The following is a 26,357-nucleotide window of genomic DNA, read 5'->3' as shown; positions in this document are numbered from 1 at the left end:
TACTTACTTACATTCCTGATAGCCCTCTGTGCCCAGTGAGCTCCCTACCTTGGCATCCCACCATTCTCCCTGACATTTGCATGTGCTCACATCAACCCTTTATCCTCTGAGTTCAAAGAAAACATTCCAGTTATGAGAAATGCCCATTTCAAAATTACCACACCTTTCTATTTTTCACCACTGAGGAGAAATAAAAGTATACATGGCAGGCAATTCTCCATGAGGTCAAAATCATTAAGCTTCTGTTCCTGGTTTCTTTGTTTGTAACAAGGAAAAAAGATGGTGCTTTGTCCTTGAAGGGCTACATTTTTTTATCATTTCAAATGATAGGAAAAAAAATGTATCAAAGGGTAGAAATGATGCTTAGTTTTGAAAATTACAAGGGCCACATTCTAAACTGGAATTGACCTGTGTGGTCACTTTCCAGTGAGGCCTGGTAACAGGATGGGCTCAAATGTGAAACCAGTCCCCATTTCATCCCAGCCTGACAAACCAAGTCTTACCAGACTTTATGCACAAATTTCCCTAAAACATGGAGCCAAGCCTATTACCGAAGAAAAGTGCCTGGTTTCCTCCAGACATAAGCTTCAGATACTGTCAGGAAGACTGGATCAACGTAAATGCACCAGAGGAATTTCTCTGCCTCACTGGTGGGAAAGTGCATGTAGCTGGCGAATACTAATTAAAACCAAGATGAAGTAAACACTGTAAAGATCCAAAGGCAACTTCTCAGCTCTCACCTTGAGGTAACTTCTTAAGTCCCAGAGAAGCCAGCTGCAATTAGCATCTGGCCTATGCCTGGTCCAAAGGATGGCTGCCCACTATTAAGTGAGAGTTGTGGGGAATACACTGGGAATGAAGTATTTCCCTTAGTCCAGGCTCTCTATAAAAGTTTCTCTTTATTATCTTCGCCAACCTCAAGTGACTATTCTGCAATTTATACCACAGAAAAGACAAATTCTAAAAGGATTTTAGCTAACCAGAGCACATGTTTGGATTTTTCAGTCATTTTCTAGATACAGGATATGATGATAAGTCTACGGGAAGAACAATAGCTAGAGAAAACTTTCCTTCTGAAATGGGAGTAAATTAAGGTCTTTAAGAGTCAGAATTAAGGACTAGAGAGATGGCTCAGAGGTTAAGCGCACTGACTGCTTTTCCAGAGGTCCTGAGTTCAATTCCCAGCAACCACATGGTGGCTCACAACCATCTATCATGAGATCTGGTACTCTCTTCTGGTGTGCAGATATTCATGGAAACAAAATGTTGTATACATAATAAATAAATAAAATCTTAAAAAAAGGTCAGGGCTAAAATTGGCCTTTGAGAGGTGTAGCCCATGTGCAGAAAAGGTGTTAACTAGTAGTGTTCTAGATTTGTTTTCTCCCCAGACCATGATCTGTTAAAAAAAATAAAGAGTGGGGACTTCAATCCACACAGGATTAAGATGTAATGTATATAATTCAGTATCTCATAGATACATGCTAATGTTAAAATCACTGAAGAACACTCATCTGGGGGAACTGGAGACAAGCTAATTAACCAATAACTTTCAGAGCAATAATAATCAGCTGGATGGAGACAGGCCCGGGAAGTACTACCAAGGGGTTTCTCAGACTCAACTATTGTCATTTTGGGTCAGATAGCTTTCTAGATAGGGATTGTGCTGTGCATTGTGGGAAGCTTGACAGCATTCCTGGCCTCTATGCACTGGATTCCATCCAGCAAGACCACCTTCTAGTTGTTTCAAATGCAAAGATGTTGAAACATGTTAAATACGTTGGAAATACCCCCTAGAAGTATTTTGAGACCCTCCCCAGTAAGGACATCTTGGGTCCAATTCCTTTCAGACAGCATAATTTTTTTAAAAATGAAAATTTAAGATTTTATGGGTATGAATCGGTGTGTGTAGGTATTAGTTCATTTGAAGGCAGAAACCAGCATTGAGTATGTTATTCATTAGATGTAGACCACCTTGACTTTTTGCAACAGGCCTCTCAGTGACCTGGAACTCACTGAGTTAGGCTAGGCTGGCTGGTGAGTCCCAGGGATCTGCTGTCTCTGGTTCCTAGGATTCAAGTGGGCCACTGTGCCTCATTTTCTAAAACTGGTTCTGGGGTTTGAACTCACATCCTTACATTTGCACAGGAGATGCTTTACCAACTGAGGCAACCCCCAGCCCTGTGAACACGGTACTTTAACTCAGACCTGTACCTATCTTTCCTTTTCTAGTTCTTTCTCTGGGGATCTGAAACCCAAAAGCAGCTCTGAGCAGTGGACATGTCATCTGCTAACTCTGAGCTTCCTATTAGTGGTACCCTGTATGTCAACACTCTTCAGCTCCACCAGCTCCATACAGGATCCATTGTTGCCTGGTGTAGGAAGGAAAGATGGTCCACAGAGACAGTCCTCTACAAACCAAAAATGGATGCTTGTAAGTTAGTAGGAGACAAGTCCAGGACCTTCCCCAGCACCTAATTCCCCGAGTTACCTCATGATGTTGGAGGCATCTTCTGCATCCGGGTCAGCGCAGTACTTATTAGCAAGGATCAGGCACGCATCTGCTGACTCTATCTGAGAGATGAAAAGGAAAAATCATAACAAATGCAAACATAGAAACACATACACTCAACTGCAGTCTCTCTTTGTTGGCAGCATTTATATAACTTGGTATTTTGCAAGGAAAGAGGAAAAAAATACAGTTTTGTTAAAAGTGTAGGTTGCAAGCTAGGTCATTGTTATGGATAAACATTCCAGCATGAACCTGAGTAATTATGCTCTTCATTTGGCCTAGCTGCTTACAGGCATATTTGCCAAAGTCCTCTAGTTGACTTAATTAAGCCATTCAATCTCATTCCCATTTCCTCTTTCACCTGTCTGTGCCATCATCCTAATCTTTTCAGCTAGGAAATAGAACTTGGTGGGTTAACCCCATTTCTCAGGGTCCTACGTGGACAAAAATAGTTGCAGATTCAGCAACACAGACTGGATCATTAAGGGGTTAGAGAGATGACTTGGTGATTAAGAACACTTGCTGCTCTTGCAGAAGATGTAAGTTCCATTCCCAGCACCCACATGGTAGTTCACAACCATTAAAAACTTCCATTCCAGGGCATCTGACTCCTTCTTCTGGCCTGTAGGTTTCAGGCAACAGGAAGTACACATACATATGTGCAGGTAAAACACTCATACACATAAAACTAAAATAAGTAAATATTTCTTAAAAATCCTTCATCAAACCTTATGCACATTTTCATTATGTGTGTCCCGAGAAGAAACTGGAGCCTTAAGTAGACAATAGCTCCATGCTGTTCACTGTTCATTACTACTCAGGTATTCAAAAGACAAATCATTTATATAAATTAAATGATACTTTGCAGATGGATGCAAAAGGCAACCTACTGACTTATCTTAATGTGAGCCAAAAGGGGGTTTGTTCCTTAGAGGGACCATGAGTTTGATGTGCTAATAATTGCTTGCATTTAAATTAGGCCTGTGAACAAAAGCCATTTTCTCTGTACTTCTGACTTGGGTCATGTCTGGATAATATTAAGATGAACTTGCCTACATAAGCATGAGAACTCACATGCTGACCTGGGTCTGCAATTCTCCTGCTCAGAATGTTGCACTTACTAGACTGTTCCAGCATTTGGTAGGAGGGCCATGTTTCCCCCCCCCCCCAATCTGTCACACACTGTCTCTTGATTTCTTTAACCATGTAAAGAATTCACACAAATTCTTCTGGTTTTTCTATGATTGCCACTACAGCAAATTCGGAGCACTTTGGTGACCACAGTTAGCATTTAGACTTCCGTGGGTTCACACAATATATTAACTAGCTGCCACTGGCATGCAAATGGTAAACACACTTACAAAACCTATGTTAAATGAATAAATTAGCAGCTGACAGCTTGCTGTATGCCTTTCTTTTCTAAGGCCTTGCTTGTACTTTATGAGAAGATTCCAATTCAGAAGGGGCCATGAAGAATATGAATAGCTTATTACCAAATGATGTGGAGTCTGCTTTTGGAAAAGGAAGTGCAAATGTCTTATATCTTAGTGTTATTTTCTTTTCTAACATTTCTCTCAGATATAACTAATGGATTTGAAAGCTATAATGAGTTCAATTAGTTGAAAACTAATAATTTATGATGTTACATTGTGCACAGTGTTTATCCATTCAACTTTTTTTTACATTTATTTATTATTAGAGAAAGTGGAGTTTAGAAATTACCCACTATTATAGAGTTGGAGTTACTCCGTGTCTTTTGATTCCAGTAGTATGCTTTATGACACTGGGTGGATCAGTGCTTGGTGTATACATGTTTAGTATTTTGGTTGTTTTCTTGATTAGCACGAAGTGCCCTTCTTTGTGTCTTCTTGTCAATTTTGTGGGATGGTAGGATATTGGCACCTGCTTGTTTCCTGCTCCCATTCACTCAGGATGGTTTTTCTATCCTTTTACTTTAAAGCGGTGGCTATCTTTGAAGTTTAGGTGAGATTCATGTAGACAACAGACAGCTGCTTTGTTTCTTAACGCAGTCACCTAATTCGTTTCCTTTAACTGGGGAGTTAGGGCTAGGGTGTTCTTAGTCCTACTTTGTGTTTCAGTAACTGTAGTTTCATTTTTTCTTTCTGTATTATTGGAAATGCTTATTCCTCTATCGTGTGTGTGTGTGTGTGTGTGTGTGTGTGTGTGTGTGTGTGTGTGTGTGTGTGTACCCATTAAAGTGAAAGGAGAATTTGTGGGAGTTTATTCTCTGCTTCCACCAAGTAGGTCCTGGAGCTCAAACTCAGGTCAACAGGCTTGGCAGCAAGTGCCTTCATCCACTGAACCATGTGGATGAGATAGCCCCAATTTAACATTTGAGTACTTTGGGAATGGCTGATTTAGAAGAAAAAAGAAAAGTAAGTTCTATGTTAAGACTAACCTAAGTATGGAATACGTATATATGATGTGAGTAAGCAGAGCAAGGTCCTGTGACCAACAAAAGAGTGTACCAGGGTTAGTAATATCTGTGTTATCTCGTTAATGCTTTAGGAGATGGCTCTTGGGAATCACGGCCCCATCCCTCAAGAAAGAGTACAAACATTTATTTCTCCTTACCTTGACTCTGGCAAGATCGTGTGGATTGAGTACAGAACCCTGATAAAATTCCACCTGAGTAAAATGTCGTTTGAACAGAGCCTCAAGTTCAAGGTTAGGGGAGATGCTGCACAGACAGAAAAGAAACAATTGTTAAAACAACAGAGTGGAGATTTTGGCTCCCTCAGTTTCAATTTCCACATAAGGACCTGAACAAAGGCCCTAACCTTCACAGAAACCTCCTTCTCTGCCCTAAATAAACGGCTCATATTTAAGAGAAGTAAACTCCACAAAATCAAACACAAAGATTGGGACCTATGTGGCAAAATGTCTTCCTCTTTGTTACCACTAGAAAAGTCAGAGCAGTGGCATCAGTGTGATTGCTCATTATATATGTCAACTTGACTGGACCATTTTGGAAGGCCCAGATTAAGGTGATTTCCAGGTATGTCTGTCAGGGTTCTTTTCCATGAAATTCACCTTTGAGTCAGTGAATTTGGGAAAGTATATCTCTTTCCTCCACATGAGTGGGTACTTCACATGAGTGGGTACCGGCCAACCAAGCAAGGATATAAAGAGGAAAGGGCAGAGGATGGCCATAGCTGTTCCTTGCTTCCTGCCTGCCTATATGCACTATGACATCTTAGTCCTTCCACTCTTCTCTGTGGACTAGGATTTCACATCACTGGCTCCCTTTGTTTAGGCCTTCAAGCTTTAGACTGAGCCATAACACTAGCGGTATTTTCATTCTGGAGATGGCAGACTGTGGAACTTCCCAGCCTCCAGAATTGAGTGAGCTAATGTCTTACAAAGAGTCTTTCTTCATATAGGGTGGCCACTGCCCATGAGTAAATGTATTTATATGGAGAGATTTATCACTAAGTCAACTGTATAGACCAATCAGGTTTTCTTTCACAATAATACCTGGCAGTTTTTGAACATTTCCTGCATGCTTACCTGGGCTCTGCACATTTCACATAGATTGATTCATTTCATTCTTATGATAGTCCAAGGAGACAGAACATCCCTGTTCATAGACATGGGAGCTGGGCATAGGGATGTACCTTGCCCAGCCAGCCATTGGTTGTCAGGACTCAGATTAAAGATGCACTTGGCACTATGTCTATGGATTAAATGAAAATCCATCTATGCAGCACTAGCCCCATGTACCACTGAAGACTCAGCAGAACAACAGTGTTAATATGTCCAATACAGTGTGTGACAATTAATGCAGTCAACTGGATGGGATCTAGGACCACCTGGAAGGCCAACCTCTGTGTGAAAGATTATCTATTGGGTTAAGTGGGGTGGAAAGATCCATTATGAACGTGGCAGCACCATCTTTTAGGCTGGGTCTCAGACTAAATACAAAATGAGAAAACAACCTGAGTGCCAGCGTTCATCTCTCTCTGCTTCCTAGATGCAGATGCCATGTGACCAGCCACCGAATGCTTCTTCCACTGCCATGCTTCCTGTGTCTCCATGGACCCGTAAGCTAAAGTAAACCTTTCTTTCTTTGAGTTACTTTGGCCAGGTGTTTTGTCATAGCAACGTGAAAAGTAACTATGTCACCCTGCTTCTTCTCTTGTCTTGCTTGGTCCCTCTCTGGCAGTGCACAATCGCATTAATTATCCCACTCCAGCACTGCAGACACACCCAATTGCACAGACCCACACTGATGAATAGTGACAAGAATAGTGACTTGGATCCTAGTGAATTTCACGGTTAAGTACTTCAAAAAGAAACTCAGACACGATCCCAGACCACCTCACTGGAGGCTGCTTTCAACCTGGACTAGGGTGTTGCTTTACCCTCCAAGGGGTCTAAACCAAATGCCCCATTTTTGTGGAAAAACTACCTTTTAGCTAAGTAGCCAGCATGGTTTGTGGCTATTCAACCTTGTCTCAATTCTCAACCACCTCCATCTCCACTACACCCACAGGAGCATTTGGTTGGGCACAGGCTCTAGTGACAACAGCAGGTTCTTACTTGTGAAGAAAGACGATCTCCACATTGACATCATCCCGGTCCTTGTGCAGAAAGTCCTTCAGGAAGTTAGAGACACTCTCCAGAGTGATGTGGCCACAGACTACAATGTGCCTGCATAGGAGAGACCAGTTAGTTCTAGCTAGATCCAATGACATGACCCCACATCCTGATGCCTGACAAGGCCAAGGAAGTGAGGCAGCTGCAAGAGGAACATCTATCTCTGCCCTCAGCCCCCATAAACCCAGTCCCCATCCCAGAGGGTCATGAGGCAAAATGATGGCACTAGCAGCTGCTCAGAGGCTCCTGGACAGGAGAAGCATATGGCTGCTCACCTGATGCTGCACAAAATCCTATTAAAAGCCCAGCCACTTGGCCAAGTGGTTTTATGCATTTAACAATAAGTGACATTATGCTTGTGCTTAAATGCTACATTATCAAGTCCCTTGCAGATTCCTATCTCTCCCTTTCTGCCCACAAAGCGTCCTCTTGGGAGATTTACCGCAGCAGTCTTGGTTTATGACATACAGCTTATCAGGTAATGAGATAACAAATCTTGCTGAAACGATGATTTTGTGTGTAAGAAAGCGGACTTTTATCAGGGTGGCTAATGTGCGGCTTGACATGTTATAGGCTCGGCTGGCCATAAGCAGTAAAAAGGAAATTTTGCATTTTTCCACCATAACTTCTCCAACAATGGGGGCATGTAACACTTTACAGTAAGTGAGCATTACTCAGGGCTAAATGGAGATGGGATGCCCATGGAATGGAAGATCAAGCTGCCTGCTGTGGCTGTGTCCCCAGAGGGCTGCTGCCTCAAGGTGCTTGGGACTTCGCTGAGAGCCAAACTAATTCGCCTGAAGACCCTTACAATAGGCAGCAGCTAGGGAGACATGAATGTGAAAATGCTGTCTTTGTTCTAGGGTTCTGACTTCTGTTTCTAGAAATAGCAGCTCATCCCCCAGGAAATGAGATCCTTTCCCAGAGCATTTAAGACATCCAGTCCAGCCCCTCCAACAACTTTTCTTCCTGAAACAATGTGACATCAACATCAGACGATCCTGGGCTCAATTACACTGGCTTCATGATGCTCAGTCATAAGACCATGATTTGAGAACTGGCCCCAAGACCAAAAGGGGCTTGGCTGTGAAACTATATGCACCAGCTTCTAGCCAAAACACTTTGCTAAGTGGCTCAACTCGAACCATTCTACCCCTCAGGCTGACAGAGGGTAGAAGTCTAATGTGTTTTAAGACTGGGCCAGGTGGTGAACATGCAGTAAGGCAATTTCCTGGGAAAACTTCAGAATGCCCAAGTCCTTTACCCTTTATAATCGCTCTGTTCACATTGTAATATGGCAGAAAGCTCATTGGCTAGAGGCAGCTTATAATAGGAGGTGGTGATGATGGTTTATGAAATGTTCCATTTGATGTCATTACGAGAGCCCGCCCTTTCGTGGCAATTTGGTGCTCGACTAAGTATGTGAGAATAATGCAGTAAACTCATTGGGGAAAAGATAATGGTGCAGAACAAAGAGTAAATCAATAATATGCACGATGCAGTTAATAATACTACCATTATGGACTGTTATTGTTACCGTGGTGCACTTAGTGATCAGACAAGCCATGGTCATGAAGGAAAGGAAGAGTGACAATGAGGTACATCAGAAGAGACATCGTAACATGATCATATTGCCCTCTCAATAGAATCTGCTAGATCATGGGACATCACTTAGCCACTCACCCAAATTTCATGCCCAAAGCCCCATATCACTGACCTATTCTGACCATAAGGTTGTAAAATACACTGCATATAAGAATTCCTGAAACAAACAGACTATTTGGACTTTTATAGTTCTTTCCATATCTTAAAATGTTTCTTATGGTATAAGCATATTTGCAGTCAAAGTGTAACTAGGCATGAGTGTTCTGAATGAGAATTATGATTCTGAATTGGCAAGCATGTCCAGAAAGTGACCAAGGAAGGGGATTTCCCTCCTGACCTGACCTCCACACAAATGACAAAGGTGTTACCTGGTACATTCTAACATCCTGTATGAAGGCCCTAGGATGAAGAAACACCAACAGGAATCCAACTTGAAGGCATCCCTACAGTTGAAGCTATGTCTTAGGTGAAAGAGCAAGCTGGGTAAGCAAGAACCCCAGTAACCTGCTTTGATGTCAAAGAGAGAATATCCCAGACAAGCTACTTATTCCAGTCCATACAAGAAGAAGATGAGAGGTCAACCTCACCCAGCCAGCCTCTGTATCAGATACTGCAAATTTCAGAGTTCTACACTGGCATATCCCTGGTAGTGATCAAAGCCAGACTTGAATGAATGGTGGCTTGAGACAGCCGAACACTCACCCTTCCTGTTCTGTACACAAAGAGTGGAGAGAACGTCTGACAGCACCCCTGTTGCTGCTCTGAAATCATTCATCCTAAGAGAAATGTGTGAAGTGGAAGGGGAGGAGATGAGCACCCCCCTACCCCCAACGAATCACCCTCGAATCAAAGGTTCAGCCAGCTGATTTATTCAGCCTTAGAAAAAGTCAGGGTTCTATTATTTGAAAGTGTGCCGGGTACATATAAAATATATTCCAATGTAATCAATATTATCCCTTAAGCCTTTAATTAGCTTTCACTTCTCTTAAGAAGTAGACAAATGCTGGCAGCAGAGAGGAAGGGGGTAAAAAGATTGACTTTTTTTTTCATTTGGAGCTAGCTGTCCGATACCATGCTAGACAATTGAAAATATATATCTTTTAGCTACAGCATGATTTCTGGGGTGGAGAAAAGTCCTTATCAAAAAAGGAAGAAAAAAATCTTCCTTCAACGTAATTGGTATTTTTGCTCAGAAAAAAGGGGGTGGTTGTCAGGGGGAAGGAGATTGATTGAAAGCAGATTGCCTTTTTGCCCAGGGAGAGTTATTAGGTACATTATCATGGCAACCTTGAAGAAGCCATATTGTTCCAATCTGCCCTGTATCTGATTTGAAGATTTACAGTCTCCCCCTTTTGTGCCAATAATCATTTCCCTCCATTTTGTTTTCCATACAATGGAAGTTATCAGGAAGCCCACATATTGAAAATGTTTGAATGTCATCAAGAATTGATGGATAGCAAGATGTTGCCTCTCTAGTCCTGTGTCAGCATTGGAAGATGCGCCCTGGCGACCCATGTCTTAGGAAGCCTCAGATGCCTTACAGGAGCATGAGGAAAGGATGGCAAATTGAGAAAACACTTGACAATCTCTTGGATGTTAGTTTGGGGGAGGATATTGTTTCAGGAAGAAAAACCCACAATATTTATTATGCTTTCTCAAAATAAGATTGGAAATATTTTATAATTGAGAGCAGAGTGCTGGTTCCTTGGAAGCAGTGAATCTTCACATTGAATGACTAAGGAAGGTCACAAGATCCTGTCCAAAATGATCTCTGCTGACTTCCATAATATCTAAGGATCTGCTGGGTGTGATCCAAACTCTGATGTCAGACACAATTAATTAAGTAGTCTCGGACAGGTCCCACCAATTTTTCATTTTAGGAGCAACAATTCAGAGCTTTAGAGGCACTGTAAAGAGTACTTGATTCATGTGGTTGTCTCCAAGATTTACTTAAGGGAGATAATACATGGATGGGCCCAGCCAAGGAGCCCATTGTCAGCATTCTAAAATGGTAGGGACTGTATGACATCTTTACATCAGTACACAGGAGCATATGATTCCATCTAATCCTTAAACAACATCATACTCTTACTATCAGCATCTCTTTCAATATCCCCTCTAAAGCTATTTCTTTGAGATGTACCTCTGATGTTCACAGGATGTAAAAGGAACTGACCCCAGGTGCAGGCCAGGTGCGTGAGACCACAGTGCTCATGGAGAGGAAGCTGATGGGTGGGGGTTTGTAACTCTCAGCTTCTGCTCCCGCAAGACAGGCAGGATTGGTGGTTGCATGGTAGAGGAGGTATTGTAGGAGTTCTTGACGTTTTGTAGAGTTTTGTCATGGGAATGGGGTGGACAGAGACTCATTTAAGATGTCACAGTTTCTCAGCATCTCTAGACTAGGCTACATCTGATCAGTTGGCCCAGAGGGCTCAAGGAAACAAAATCCAAATAACATAGAAATTACCAACACTGCTTGCTGTTCATAGACTCTGAACCAAACTTCATGTTTAGTCTGACAAGCCAAGAGGCTGCAAAAGTTATTATCTATACCAGACTTTGCTCTCCTATGAAGCTGAGGACTGTGAGGTATCTGGGGCTCTGGATATAGCCTCTTTGAGCCCAGTGTTAATCTCCATGCCTGGATTCTATGTAGCCTGAGCACTTGGACTGTGACGACAGACAACAGATCTAAACCAATGACCATTTTTACTTTATCCTGATGAGACTTGGGGGTGAGACAAAGCCTGACTGAGTTTGATGAACAGATATTTCTGAGGCAAAGGTAATACAAACAAAAGATAACATAAGCTTAGATGAAAGACCCAGCTCCGATGTACAAGGAAGTATCTTAAATATTAATACACTGGTAGCAAATGGAATTTGGTGGAAGGAAGGAGTTTATCCACTACTGGTGCTGAGTAAGGACTCCAAGCAGTGGGTTAATTAGGGATGGGAAGCATAGGTAGAATGTGGAACAAGTAAGGCATCTTGTGGTTGAGCATGATTTCATAATAAAAGACCAATATATGACTAGAGTGAAATCTCCCAGGGGTAACTGGGAAATTGCCACTCAATTATGCTATAGGCTCCTCATCACCAAATATTCTTGACTGTGCTCCTCCTCCCACTAGCCACCTCCTTCCTCTAGCATGTGGTTACATGTTTTCCTCAGTCACTCTACTTCCATTGTTATGGTGGGCCAGGAAGGCCACCATTTTTGAGTGAGTGGCAAGCTGTTTCAGAAGTCAATTCCATACCTGAGCTCCTTATGTCAGGAGGCATAAGAGGAGGACAGGGCTTTGCAAGACTTGGGTGATAAGGCACCTGAGAGTCACTAAGAGTCTGTATCGTTCAATGAGAACAAAAATCTACACACTTCCCACACATCCCAGGTAGTATTTCTGAGAGCCAACCACCTTTGAAACATTCCACATTTCACCATGACAGGGTGTTAGCAATAGGCCCCACTCACATTTCCGGGTATATCTTAGCTTCAGAGTATCTATGGTGCATGTTTAGTCTAATGCCCACATTCATTTGATGAGGAAACAGTTTCAGCCATTTGTGCAAGGTGAGCGAGTAAATACCAAGGGCAGAACATCCCCCTCTGCTTTGATGCTTTCTAAGAAGCATCAAATCCTATGGAAAGGGCCTTGGCTGGAGACCAAGAGGCTGGAGAGGAGGCCTGAGTGACTTGGAGCCAGTGACCAGAAAAGAAGAGGCTGCTTGGGTCTCACCCACCAGACCCTCATGAATCCCTATGGGGTACCAGCTCCCTGCCTGTTCTCTAGTTGTTGTCTTTTTATCTTGTCTAGACGTCTGCAATTGCTTCCTGATTGATTTCCCTGTTTACTTTCTCCACCCCACCCCCCACTCCCAAAAGCTGAAGCAAAGACTGAAGCAAATCTGACTGCAATCAGGTCTTCCAAGGTCGAAAGGGTCTTGGCGCTCTTCTTAGCAAGGCCTCACACGAGGAAGATAGTGTAAAATGCATGGCTCTGGGCTGTTTATTTTTAAAGATACTATATCCATTTTTACTGGAACAAGTATAAAAGAACTTAAAAAACCCATAGCTATCCTGTCACAATAAATCATACAGAGTAAATTGAAAATCCTATACAGCTTTTTCTGAATACATTGCACTCACTTTGTCAAAGAGGTAGATGAAAAGTGGCATGTATTGATCTAGATGTCTCTGTGAAACTATAATATTTATATCAAATACATATGCTAGACTCTCTTCTGTCTTTCTGCTGAGCCTTCTAATCATGCATCTCTCATGCCACCTCTTCCCCGAACCTCCCACCATTAGTAGCCCCTGTCACGAGGTGATTGGATTTTAAGTAGAGCTTGGCAAGGAGAATAGGTAGCATTTTATCACACAAGAAGCAGGGCAGTTAGAGACCCAGCAAGCAGCCATGCAGCAGTCAGTACCAAAGGCTCATGTTTGCTTTCCTGGGTTGAACTTGAACTACTCAGGGTGTGTATCTTCTTCACTTTCATGCAAATTGAATTTCACCTGCCACCTCACCCAGCCATGTCTTTTGTCTGCTTTGTCTTAAGGCAACCGGCCCTGATTTGAGTGGTGCCTTCAGAACTGCTTCACTTTAATTCTCTCCTTCTAGCTCAGGACTCCATTGCTAATAGGTAGTAAATCCATCTCCAACTTTCCTTCTTTTTTCTTTACTGAAAATCTGTTCCTGCAAGTCTGTCTTCACTATGGGGAAAGATTGTCACCAACAATCAAAGCAAACTGACTCCATCCTGCAGTCCTTATCTTCCTATCCTACCCAAGGATCTAGCCCAGCATTCAAGAGCATGGCCACACGTGTGTGTGTGTGTGTGTGTGTGTGTGTGTGTGTGTGTGTGTGTGTGTGTGTGTGTTTAAGAGCATGGCCACCTGTGTGTAGTGTGTGTGTGTTTTCAAGACCTATTTATTGGAAAAAGTATGCTTGGCTTGGACACTAAGCCAGAGCAAACACAATCAACATTAAACAGCAAACTACAAAAATGACTGCCCAATACAGCCACTTGGAATCTTCCAAGTGGGTAAGAGAGCAAAACATGGAAAGAGAACACAGAGTATTTATCATGCCCCATCCCAGATCCTGACTATAGCCATTTCCTGTTGAGAGAAAAAGGGAGGAAGAAAGAAAGAGGAAAGGAGTGGTGGGTGTCCCAAGAGGGCTTAAGGCTGAAATAATCTACTCTTGGCCAGGTCTATTACTTTGCTGATGAGAAAGGAAGGAAATGTGATCAGCCTCCTGGTGAGGAAGAGAAGAGAGCAATTGTCTCATGCAGCTGTCAACAGGCGTATTGTGGAAAAGGCAGTCTGTTTCACTGCTTCCCTAAATGGAGCAGACAGTGGAGCAAACAGATCCAAACAGCTCAGCAAAGGCACCTTCATGGAGCAGAGCCCCAAGGTCATGCAGCAGGGCATTGGAAGACCCAGCAGAGGAGACTGGGGAGCCACATCCTACAACTTTCCACACAAAACTGATACACTTTGTCATTTGTAGCTGAGAACCAAGCCAGGCTAGTGGATCCACCATTCCAAACCATAATGAGATCTCCATAATTGGGTCACAAGACCAGAGTCAGATGATGGGTAGGAATGACTACAACTCTGTGGTAGTGTGTAGCTTCCATGGAGTATCAGTCCAAGAATTGTTAGATTCAGAGAACCTCAGCATAGGCTGGTTCCACCTATCAAGTATACAGCATTCCTTCTGTCAGCAACAGCTCACTTTAATTAGAGCTGGTTTTGTTATCTCTAATCAAGTTTCCATATCCAAGTGAGTCTAATTGCTGCTCAAGTTAACCTTAGGAGTTGAACCATGCTGATGACAAAATCCTCTAATGAATGACCATGAATTTCTGTTTCCTGGATCACAGAGCCTCATCTCTGGCTGCTTTCTGTCCTTTCTGGGAGCTTACCCTTCAGTTCTTCCCTAGATTTTTTTGTAAGGTAATAGGGTACTCAAATTGTTAAAAATTTGCTTAGTCAGCCAAAATCCATTTCTGTTGCTTACAACTAGTGAACCATCAGGGAGAGGTTTGTTGACCTTTGCTTCACCCTCTCATTTACTTCTCACAGGTATCCAGTACTCACGAATCATCACACCACCACCACTTTGCTATTTCTTTTCTCCTTTATTTCCTGTCAGAGAGAGGAGTTTGTATATTATGCATCCATGTGGGTGCACGTGGGGTTTGCATTGAGTGTCTCCCTCAATCACTGCCCACCTTATTTTCTGAGATGAGGGCTCTCACTAAACCTGGAGCTCACAGGTTTGGTTAGGCTGGATGCCTAGTGAATTCCCAGGATCCACCCATCTCTAACTCTCCAGCTCTGGGATTATGGATATGTGCTCCTATGTCTGGATTTTAAAACACAGGTTCTAGGGATCCAACTCAGGACCTTATGCTTACACAGCAACCAACGGAGCCATCATCTCAAGCCCCAGACAGCCTTGTTAAGTAACCTCACAATTGTGAAGTCATCAGAAATTACACGGATGCTTCTTTGGCTCTCCCCAACACACTCAGCTCTCTGCATTCATTCACCTCATTACTTGGGACTCGGTGACCCTTCACCATTTTAAATAAAGCAGATTACCTTTGACCTGACTTTCTCTATCTCAGAAAGCTTCCTTTCCTGAATAGCATGTTTCCCCCTCTAGATCAAAGAAGCTCTACCTGCCTCTACCTGCTGCTGCTGCACCTGGGCAAACAAAGAGCAAGCGGGGAGAAGAATGATCCAGAGAGAGGTTGCCAGGATTGGCTTTCTCACCATAATAATCAACCTGATAATCCTCCCCTTATCTCCTGCTACATCTAAAGGGTGCTGCATCAGCTGGCTATTCTTTCTGAATATATTCAACATACATACTGATGGTCCCCAAAATGGGCTGGCTCCACTTCCAATTTTTCTAAACAACTGGGGCCAAAGGCTATCTGTATAAACAGTCTTCTCAAGTAAACAAGTCACATATGGGTTATCCAACATTTTAACAAAGGATCTGTGTTAGATGGTCTTGCCCAACTGTAAGCTAATGAGGTGCCTTAAGGTAAGCAGGTCTAAACTAGTATGCTCAGTAGGTTAAGTAGACTGAATGCATTTTCTATAAAGGTTGTTTTCCACTTATCATAGTCTTATCAGGATGGAACACCATTCAAAGTTGAAGAGCATCTGTCCTGGCATCAGCTTCCATTGAATGCCAGTATCCACAACTCCTGCAGGTTTTGGAAGGAACCTCAGACTCCAAAGCCTGCCGAGGCATGACATATCAAAGTAGTGGAACCTGTAAGGCTTAGGAAGAAATGGATCTCCCGGTTTCATCACCAGGTCCCAGGCCCTCCTGAATCTCCCCCAAACTCCCTTTTCCTGGGTTCCTTATTAGATCTGTAAGATTTTAGGCACACTGGCTTTCTGCTGCTACCTCTGCCCTCAACAGCCCCAGTGAGTACATTCAACAATCTGAGTTATCACATGCTTTTAGGAACACTCTCTCTAATGGGCTTCCTGCCTTCATGATTATTTCACACCTTCATGATTTTATTGTACAAAATTCCTGCCAAAAGAGCATTTCTCTGGGATGATGTTCCTACACAATCAAGCTCCCATTTAGTTGCCACTGGTTCCTTGGGTAGTTCTGATTGGACAAAGTCTCACACACTCTCCAGGAGAGTAACAATCATATTCTCTCAGTCATTCTTTTAACCTCAGAGCCCAGCACAGTTCCTGGCTCACAGTAGGGTTTGAATAATTGTTGCGCCAATGTGTTGGAATGGGTGTTTTCCTAAATCTGTTTTATATGCAAGCTGGCATGACCCTTTGGCATTGGTAAAAGCATCATAAACCTTCTTAGAATGGCATATGTGTATCTCTGATCTGCCTCCACATCTCCTCATTGGAATGGCGCAGTGGAGAGAAAGAAGATGATGCTTACTGACAACTGGTACCCACATTCAGAGCAAGTCTCCACAGTTGTGGGGGAGGGAGCAGGCCATTGCTGTGCAATACCAGTACTGTCTCAACCCTGACAGCAACGGAATCAGATTTCCACAACTTTCACGCTGCATTGGCTTCTATTATATTTTAATACAAAGAGACACTGGGACTGGCCAGTTAGAAAGTTTGCTGTTTTATTTTCAGAGCATGGTGACAGCAGTGGTGGAATGAACCCCAAATCTATGAGGAACTGCTTGTCACACTCTGGAAAGACTTCTATCAGCCTGAATGGCATGGCAGGAAGACAGAAAATGGGGTGCAACTTAGTCTCGGATGCTTACATTTGTTCCTGTGATGCTAAATCTATCCAGCAAGGACTCACTCCATCAAACATGAGGCTGAGCAGAAAGAATCTCTAGAGATTATAATTAGAAAAGTCATAATCAGGATTTCTTTGTAAATGGAAGCAAGAATATTTGAAAGCAAAAGTTTTAGGCTTTAATATGGCTTTTTTTTTTTTTTTTGGTACCCAGTTCATCTCCCACCTACATTTCTATTCTTGTTTGGAGAACAATAGGTGGAACATTTTGATAAATGTGTGGAAGGGAAGAAAGACAGCAGGGAAGGGGGGCAGGGGGTACGCCTTCATCCCATCAGCATTAGTGGGAGACTGACTATGCAGCTACGTTGCTTCTCAGGAGACATTCAAGTTTGAAAGGGACTGAAGATGTGGCATAGGAGAATCCAAAACAGATGCCAAGAAGAAACATCACATCCACACCCGGCAAGACCCCTACCATTGGAAAGGACTACCTGGCACACGACATCATGTATCTAACAACAAATGCTTTGGGTCTGCCTCTTGGTACCCAATTTCAGAAGTCACCAGGGGTCATTTTCCCAAAATATTGGGGCAATCTCATTTCTTTTTCTTTTTTCCCCTTTCCCAAAAAGTTTAATGCTAATCAAAGCAGAATACTTAATCAGTTCAAGATGGTCTGTCAGCTTGAATTATCTATTTGTCTTTCTATTTACTATATCTGTCTGTCTACAATTCTTTGTATCTTTGTGAAAATCAGTTATTAGGGCCCATGTTTCCTTCTGACTACAATCGCTACCAGATGAACCTTCCCGGTGATATGTTGATGATTTGCTAATTTATGGTTTTTAAAATCTAAGAATCTTAAGATATTGGTGGGGAGTCACGTGGGCTACGACTGGAGAGTGCTCAATGGCTTTCCCGACAAGGGATCAAAGATTGTGTAAAATACAAGACTTCAGTCCCATTTCAACATGAGCGATGTCTGAGACAGAGAAATCGTAAATGACATCCTATAAGAAACATCCCTCCCAAGAGCAGTCCACCCTGCCTAGCCCTGGGAGAAGTGAGAGTGAATGTCACCCGAGACCCCAGTAAACAGGAAAGGAAAGCAGGCCTGTGGCATCAGGCCAAGTTAACACCACATGAATCAACCTAAATCCCACTGCTGCACACTGGAGGCCAGGCCAGAGAGCAACCACAGCATTGTAGGATGATTCTATAGGAACTGAGGCGGGTTTAAATAAGCTTTCGAGCTGAACTTCCCAACCATATAAGTGGCCAGAGAGCATGGAGCTCAAGAGAGCAACAGAGCTGTGGTACAGCTGGAGGGTTTAATGGGTGTGCTAGAATGTATCTGTCCCAAATGCCTGGCACAGAGGAGCAGGCACTCAATAAACACATGTGAAACAAAGAAACACAAAGGTATGTCACATGGAAACTCTCTTTAGGGCAAGGGTAGACCACAGAGAGGGTAAATTAAATGCATCTTTCTAAAGAAATAACCATTTTCTGACCTTTTCAATGCCCTGTTCTTTAAAAAATGGCCTAGAACCACTGTGGGTAAAACCTGAAGGTAGGAGGGAGCCCTTGTTGATCCAAGTAGTAAGTACGCAGGACACACAGAGCAGGGTCACAGCAAGGGGGAAAGCTCATGAGTGAGAAGAGCAAAGATACAGCTAAAGTAAGGAGCCAATCATAAGAAACCAGAAGGAGGTGTATATGGTCCTGAGCTTCCTGGGGAGAGCAATGACCAGGCAAGTTATGACGGAGATACAGTGATTCTCTGCATCCTTGGAGCATTGGGTCCAGATGAGGGTAGAAAATATGGTCCCAGGTATACATGGGCCCCTTAAATAAACTCACTGTTATCTCCTGGAAATCATGAATGGCCACAAGACCTTAAGATGGTCCAACCTACAGATGCCAAAACTTGCCTAATAAAACACTTAGCACTGGGGCTCAGGACATGGCTTTTTGCATTGGAGCAAGATATGGTCTGACTGTAATAATCATGTCCCACTCTAGACTGGGGATGTCACCATGGAGATTTTTCTTCCATGCTAGTTACATTCAGTTTCCTGTTCTCCTTTTGTCCACCCCTTGTCTTTTAGTATCCATTCTTCTCCACATGTTCTCTCAGCATTTGGCTACCAAAAATCTGTGGAGCCCTCTAAACCCATCCTGTTCTCTTTCTCTCCCAAACACCTGGGTCATGACTACCTCAATTTGGGGCCACTAAAGCCACATCATGGGAAATACAAGGCCTGGATGGCTCCCCAGCTGTGCTGTCTCTATCCAGGGGTTACAGCTGACAGATTCCTCTCTGTGGCCAATTATTTTCCATGGCCCTTGGCTATATGACCTTGGACCATGATCTTGTCAGTTCTCATAAACTAACCAGGAGTAGAATGAATTACACTCAGAGAGGAAACCTCTGGGGAAAACTGTAAGAGGCTGTGGGAGGAGAAAGACCGTAAACCGAGGACCCCAAGGCCATGAGAGTCTCAGTGTCATCCATGCCTCCACCACCTCAGAGCTGCTTTCATTGTATGTGAAGGGAAGGAGGCAGAGTCAAAGGCCTTGGGGAGGCAGGCTAGGCTGTAGGAGGGCAACTAAACTGAATAAGATTTCGTGTCTCAATCCAAGAAGCTAATTGTCCCCAATACTCCCAACTTGGATAACTTTCTTGGTCACTGATTGAACCCTTCAGTGGTTAACACTCAAGTCTATTCTTAGGAATCCTGAATAAGTTACATGACAGCTGGCACATTTATGGGTATCCCTACCTAGTGCTGGGATGGATGACGTGGGGTGTAATGGCTAATAAAAAGGCCTTGCCAGGCTTTTGATTCCATGTGGATGGGGAGGAAATTTGGGGAGTGCAACACCAAATATTATATTGTGCCAAACATATTGATTAAAACTCACAAGGAAACACCAAGGAAACCTCCATATTCTCCAATATCCCACATGTGGCTATTATATCCTCCAAGTCCTAAGTTTCTCCATCTTACTTGTTACTTAAATAAATATACCTATTTAATATAGTGACTAAATACAATTACTTAAATAAAGATAATTATCTTTTTATTCTGAATAATCTTTGGATTTCAGATTTCTATGTCTTTGCAGTTTGGGGTAACAAGTTACCTTCAGTTGTCTGATAAGTTGTGAGTGGTTACTTCTGAATAAAATATGCACATACCAAAAGATCTATTGACTATGCATACATTTAAGTTGTTTTCTAGGCATCTGCTGGCTGAGTAGAGTCCTGGAGAGTAGCATGTATTCATGTGGGGATGGGAACAGCCCATGCATTTTTACATGCACAAAAACTCAAAGTGCTGCCTGCTATTTTAAGAGTCTAAACTCCAGCTCTCAACAAAGTTAAGCCCCTTTCCTTTTGCAAATGCATTTAATTTTATCTGGAAACTTTTTGACGTTCGAAATAGAACAACTGTAGTTTCTCATTATGTTTGCTGCCAGAATCCATGCTTCGTTGCTCAAGTAAAGACCTTATATTGCTAATTACTACCACATGCCCATATCCCAAGCGAAAGGAAACTTATTGATTCTGACAGCCCATTCTCTCAACACTGAATTCCAAATGAAAACTCAAATTTTGGCCAAACATAACATTTCATCAATCTTGTTCTACTGACTGGAAAAACAACATCAAACAAAGGGTGCTAATGGCCCTTTATTACCGTTCCTTTCCCAAGCTTATATTTTCTGATGAAAGATCTAAGTGACCAAGGGCTTCTTTAAACTACTTGGTAATTAGCTTTTGAACCAGGAAACAATGCATAAAGTAAAGGGAACAGCCCTGGTGTTGATGACAGGACATACCCTATGTCCCAAAGGGTCCAGGGACATTGGAGACCCAAAAGAGAACATTAAAAGCAAAATGCATTTTCATAAAGGGACAAGAAAAAGAGGGAGGAAGGGGAAACCAGGCTAAAAGCAGTGATAAACGATTACAGAGCCAGAATGGGACAGGAGGGGCTCTGTGATCTAAAGCTCTCAGCAGGTGGGGCTTTGGGTAGACATGCCAGCCTTTAAACCTGACCAAATCAGACCATGGCAGGCCACTGAGTACTGGTCTTAGGGCCTCATTTAGGCCACCCATCAACAAAATCTGCCAGCCAACAGCCCACCCATATTGGGTCACAAACACTATTCTGAACAAGAGGAAAAAAATTCCACCTGGAATGAGAGTCAAGAAATACTTTCAACTTAGATTTCAAAGCCATTGATTTTATTGACTTGATTGGGGACAGGGATAAGGAGATGCTGGCTGAGACCAGTGGGCTGGGACAGCTATAATGAGGGCCTGGGATACCTTCTACTTTACAGAGACCTGTCCATACCTCAAAGACATACCAAATTAGGAGGCTGTTTTCCTCTTGGCCTGAGATAAATGATGGAGAGGGAATCTTTGGGCTTATTTGGCCTTTTGGAACCAACCAATGGCCCAGACTTCAGGACAGCTTGGTTCTAACCTTATCCAGGACTGTTAAGATAATAGGAAGGGGAGATGCCCATGGGGGGAGATGGGGAGATGAGCTGCCTTCCTGAGAAGATGCCAACTGGCCTCCTTTACCACTGTCCTCTGTGTCTATGAGAGGAAACTGCTGTCCTGTGGGTAGTTCAAGGAAATGAGCCCTTTCTCCACCTCCTCATTTTCTGAACAGAGGACTGGACACCTGAGCTCAGGATGTGTTGGATTTAGTAATCACAGAGAAGCTCCCTGAGCTTCATCCAGCAGGGCCAACTGTCAAGATGGGAGGGGCAGACATGGGGGGGGAGGCATTTCCTATAGGCTACTTTCTGGTTCTCTTAAACACCAAACTAAGCTAATACTGTGACAATAAGTAAGAATAAGTAATATGATAAAAGAGCTCCATGGTGGGGGATGGGCATGAATGGGACAGTTGTCCCCGCTTTCATACACATGTGAAAGGCAGTGCCTGGGATGTAGCTCAGTGCACATTCTTCTAGGTGTACACAAATGCATGACCATTTCATTCTATGCATGCCATACCCTGAAATAAAAACAAAACAGAATGGCCTTCTGAAAGCTTTCAAACCAAGTATTTATTGACTTTTGGAGACTGTTGCAGCCACCCCATCTTCCCACCAACACTCCTCTGTTGAGATGGCCCTCTGGCGGTGGGTCAAGAGACTAAGGCCCTGATATCAGCTTTAGAATAAAACTCCTAGTCCCCACTGGACTCATGCCCTGATGCTGATGCTGATAAAGTGACCCAAGCACAAACTGAAATAGTTCCCAAAGAAGGAAACCTTTATATTTGGGAACTCAAACATGCCTGTGGCACCCCTGACACCACAACTGTAACAAGTCCTGCCCTGGAGGCATTCCCACTGTGCAATGAGACTCTTTAACAACAAGGCGTGGAAATTACTGATTCAGAGAAGCAAGTGTTTCCTGGTGGTCACAGGTATTCCAGAGGGAAGATGGGCCAGGCCTTGCCCTGTACTGCAGTTCTAGCCCACATTAGTACAAGCACCAAATCCAGTGGATGTTGCCATCTCAGTCGGAGGGACCAGAATTTGGTCATTATCACCTACTCATGAAATGAGCTTGTTTGTATGTTAAGGATGAGGGTAGAAAATACCGTCCCAGGTGTACACGGACCCCTTTAAATATTCACTGTTATCTCTTGGAAACTGTGACTGGTCATAAGACCTCAAAGATGGTCCTGCCATCTCCTGTGCTCTGAAACCATGCCAAGACAGATTGCACACGCTCCCTCATTAAACAAGTGAGCTGGGTGTGGGGAGGGGCATGAGCCACAGGCATGGGGACTCTACAAGTCACTCAAGCACATCTCCTCTGGTGCAACTGACTTACTTTCTGCCTCCATGTTTGTTAAAAGTCCCGCCGAATTTATTCCGATTCAGGATGAGAGCAGCAATTTCGGGCACGTAGCGGGCAAACATTGCCTACATGCATGAGACAAAGAAACAAGAGCCAAACAGAAATGGCATGCAGAGAGGCTCCTACACCGGCCGCGGAGGCCGAGAAACCTCTTGGCATACTTACTTTCTTCCACTAACCGCGCTATAGGAGCCCCCGTATTTCTTGCGGTTTCCTATTAACTCTATGATTTCAGGGACGTAGCTGGCAAACATGGCCTAAGGAGAAGAGGGGAGACAGAAGAGAGACTAAAAAGACAGGCCAAAGAAAGGGTGACCTTTTCAGAGGGGGGAATACTAAGATCTGAAAACACAAAAGGATTAGACCTGTGAAGGTGCGTATTCATGTGTTGGATTTTACAAAAATAACAGGACAAAGGGGAAAGCTCCTGAAAATGCACGGGATGAAACAAACAGGAGTCGACCTAGAGGACTAGAAAACAACAAACCAGTCTAGAAAAAACGTAAAGGAGACAAGAGTAAATGAGCTAATGTCTTCTTCCTGAAGGAAAGCAGCTAAGAGACTTGTAGACTGGTGAAAGCACACCCATGCAAGTGCACACACACACACACTTACATGCATGGACAGACACACACAAGCACACATGCACAGGCACTCAGGCAGGCACACACACGAATGTGCACACACACACACACACACACACACACACACACACACACACACACACATTTTTGTCAGAAAAGCCCTTCCAAATAACACTCAAAGGGGAATATTTTTGTGAGTGGCTAAAGACACTAATACTAAGAGAGGATTAAAAATAAACATATTCATTTAAAATGACCAAAAAGCATAAGAGGTCAATTTTGGAAATCATACAAGAGGAGAGGATAGCAAGGAGACACGAAACTGCCATGTTTTGCCCAACAAAGACTGTCCTGTGGCTGGATAATGGAGTTTCCTTATCTATGGGCCCTGCAGAAATGGTGTTAATGTCCACCACCACACGCATTTATATACATTTTGAAAATGTATGTGTCCTATGCATACAGAACAGAGAGAAATGTATGCATTGCTTCATATAAATGTGTGTGCAGTGCACATATGTGACAGCTGCGTGTGGACTAGTAATCACTTACCTCATACCCCCCCCCAAAAAAAAAATCATTATGAGCTACTTTGAAAGACAAAATGCAGCAACTGCTGATGCATTGCCTGGAAACTCCCTGGAATGACATCATATGCAATCGCCTCTTACTACATAGGGACCAGTGAAGCCAGTTTCACTGAGAGAAATGGAGTGGGCTTTGAACATAGTCATGTCCCAACAATAGTGACATTTCCTAAAGGAAGGGACCCTGCTCTTTAGGGAATGCCAGCCACAGTGTTTGTTGGAAGTTTTCTGAGGACCATAACGGGAGGGGAACTCTTGAAACCGCCATCTGTCTACAGAGTCTGGACAGCATCATCTACCAGAGTCAGCAGCAGCAACTATATCTGAATCCCACCACTAAGGACACTCACATTTAACAATGGCATCTATCTCTTTAGACAATTAGGTTTGCTCCTAACTATGTAGCTATCCCCAGTGAGGACAATAGGTCTGAGGGACAAGCATAACACTAAAGAAATATGTAACAAAGTCACCATAGTGTTTGGATCTAGCTTGCCTGGTTGGTTGCATTAAGGCAGTTACTTGCTTCCACTGCAGAACACATAAAAAACACAAAGTCTAAGGAAGTGGGTATTAGTAAATATTAATAACCATTATATAATTGGCATAATAAGAAAGAGGTTGTTTTTTTTTACCAGTCCCCCGAGAATGAAGAAGACCATGAAGAGGCGTCCAAGCGTAGTTTTTGCATAAACATCTCCGTAGCCCACTGTAGACATTGTGACCATTAGTAAGTAGACACATTCCCAGTACGTAAGTGCCTGGTTGTTTTGAAAATTTTCCCATGGGTCCCCTGAATTCTCCACCTACAGCAAGAGGATAGAGGGTGGGGAGAAAAGAAACCATCAGGTGTCCATTTGTACTGTATATAGAAACCAGGAAGACCAGGGCTCCAGAGGGCTGTTTTTGCATAAGCTTCTTATTCTCAGTACAGGATAGATGATTCCCTGTGCTAGTCACTGGGGAGTGATGTCCCAGAAACCCTCAGCTGGTAGCAGAGAAGAGGAAGTAGATATAGCAACAGGGAATGTCCTCTGACTGACGGGGGCACCAAGTAGAAACATCCCTGATTTGCTTTCCTGCACAAAGTCCTGATGCTCTGGCCTCCTTTACAGAATTCCCTTTAAGGCAGGGTGAGGCAGCTTTCCACCTTTTCCCTGGTATATCCTAGACCTTCCACAAAGGGCTCCACACTTCTTTGCATCATTGTAACTAAGGACATCAGACCCAGCTCAGGTTCTGCCTGAATCCCAAAGATCATCTCCTCTTCTAAGGCTGCAGTAGCTTTCTTTGGAGAATCCCACTGGCAATTCTGCACTTGCAACTCGGGAACCTTCCTCTGGAACAAGAAGTGTGAACTCTTGGGAATTGCATCGCACACAGTCTCTAGACCAAATGCCCTGCAGACTTTCGGTAAAGGGTTCAATAGGTTCAATTAGGGCTGCTGAGTTCCTGAGGTTTGCATAGCTACTCAACCCTGTGAGTGTAGCTGGAACCCATCAGGGAGCAGGCAGTGGGTGTTCAGCTGGATTTAGGAAACCTGAGCCTGGAACTGCAGACTGCTCTTAGCAATTGGCTTCAGCAGAAGTTGGGATGACATAGGGTGAGATCTGACTAGACTGCTACCAGTATAAATAGTTGGGTAGGGACTGGAGAGGTAGCTCAATGGTTAAGAACATATATTATTCTTACAGAGGACTGGAGTCACTTCTAGCAGTTTGCAATCTCCTGTAAATATAGCTCTTCTTAGATTTAAAGATTTAAAACCCTCTTCTTGCCTCCATGGGCACACCCACACATGTGCACATATCCCTATACAGACACACAGGCATACACACACACACACACACACACACACACACACACACACACACACACACACACACACACAACCTTGTGTAAAACCCCCAATTATGTGGCTTAGCAGCTGATGGAGACAATGTCTTTTATTACAAGTTTTACAGTCTGATGGGGCTCCTTCCAGTTGTAACAGTTTATGCAAATATGAAATGTGCATTTAATAGTAACTATACTTTCTGAAAGCAGGCAAGAAAAATCATCCTGGGGATGTCCCTGAGAAGGGTTGGCTTAGTAATAGCATTTAAAGAGTCTTTAATAAAAAAGAAAAAAATAACACTTGCGGGGTTTGAAACAACTTGACAAGTCATCAAGTAAGATAAGCAAAGGCAACTTTTTGTGAGAGAGAAGTAGGGACAGATCCAGGGATCTGAATTTGTTGTTTACAAAGAGCTCCATGGTTCAAACTTT

General features: G+C 43.2%; 1 protein-coding gene across 1 annotated transcript in view; it reads right to left on the bottom strand.

The window, feature by feature from the left end:
• The window catches only part of Kcnma1 (potassium calcium-activated channel subfamily M alpha 1), a 697,898-nt gene that overhangs the window by 195,293 nt on the left and 476,248 nt on the right, over positions 1–26,357 (bottom strand). Inside the window, 5 exon segments of the mRNA XM_035452632.1 lie at positions 2,492–2,574; positions 5,108–5,213; positions 7,076–7,186; positions 23,084–23,175; positions 24,725–24,895. Of these exon segments, the coding sequence (XP_035308523.1) occupies positions 2,492–2,574; positions 5,108–5,213; positions 7,076–7,186; positions 23,084–23,175; positions 24,725–24,895 (563 nt within the window).

This window comes from Cricetulus griseus (assembly GCF_003668045.3).
Source record: "Cricetulus griseus strain 17A/GY chromosome 1 unlocalized genomic scaffold, alternate assembly CriGri-PICRH-1.0 chr1_1, whole genome shotgun sequence".
In the NCBI taxonomy this organism is placed as follows: domain Eukaryota; kingdom Metazoa; phylum Chordata; class Mammalia; order Rodentia; family Cricetidae; genus Cricetulus; species Cricetulus griseus.
This window is presented reverse-complemented; position numbering and strand designations above follow the sequence as displayed.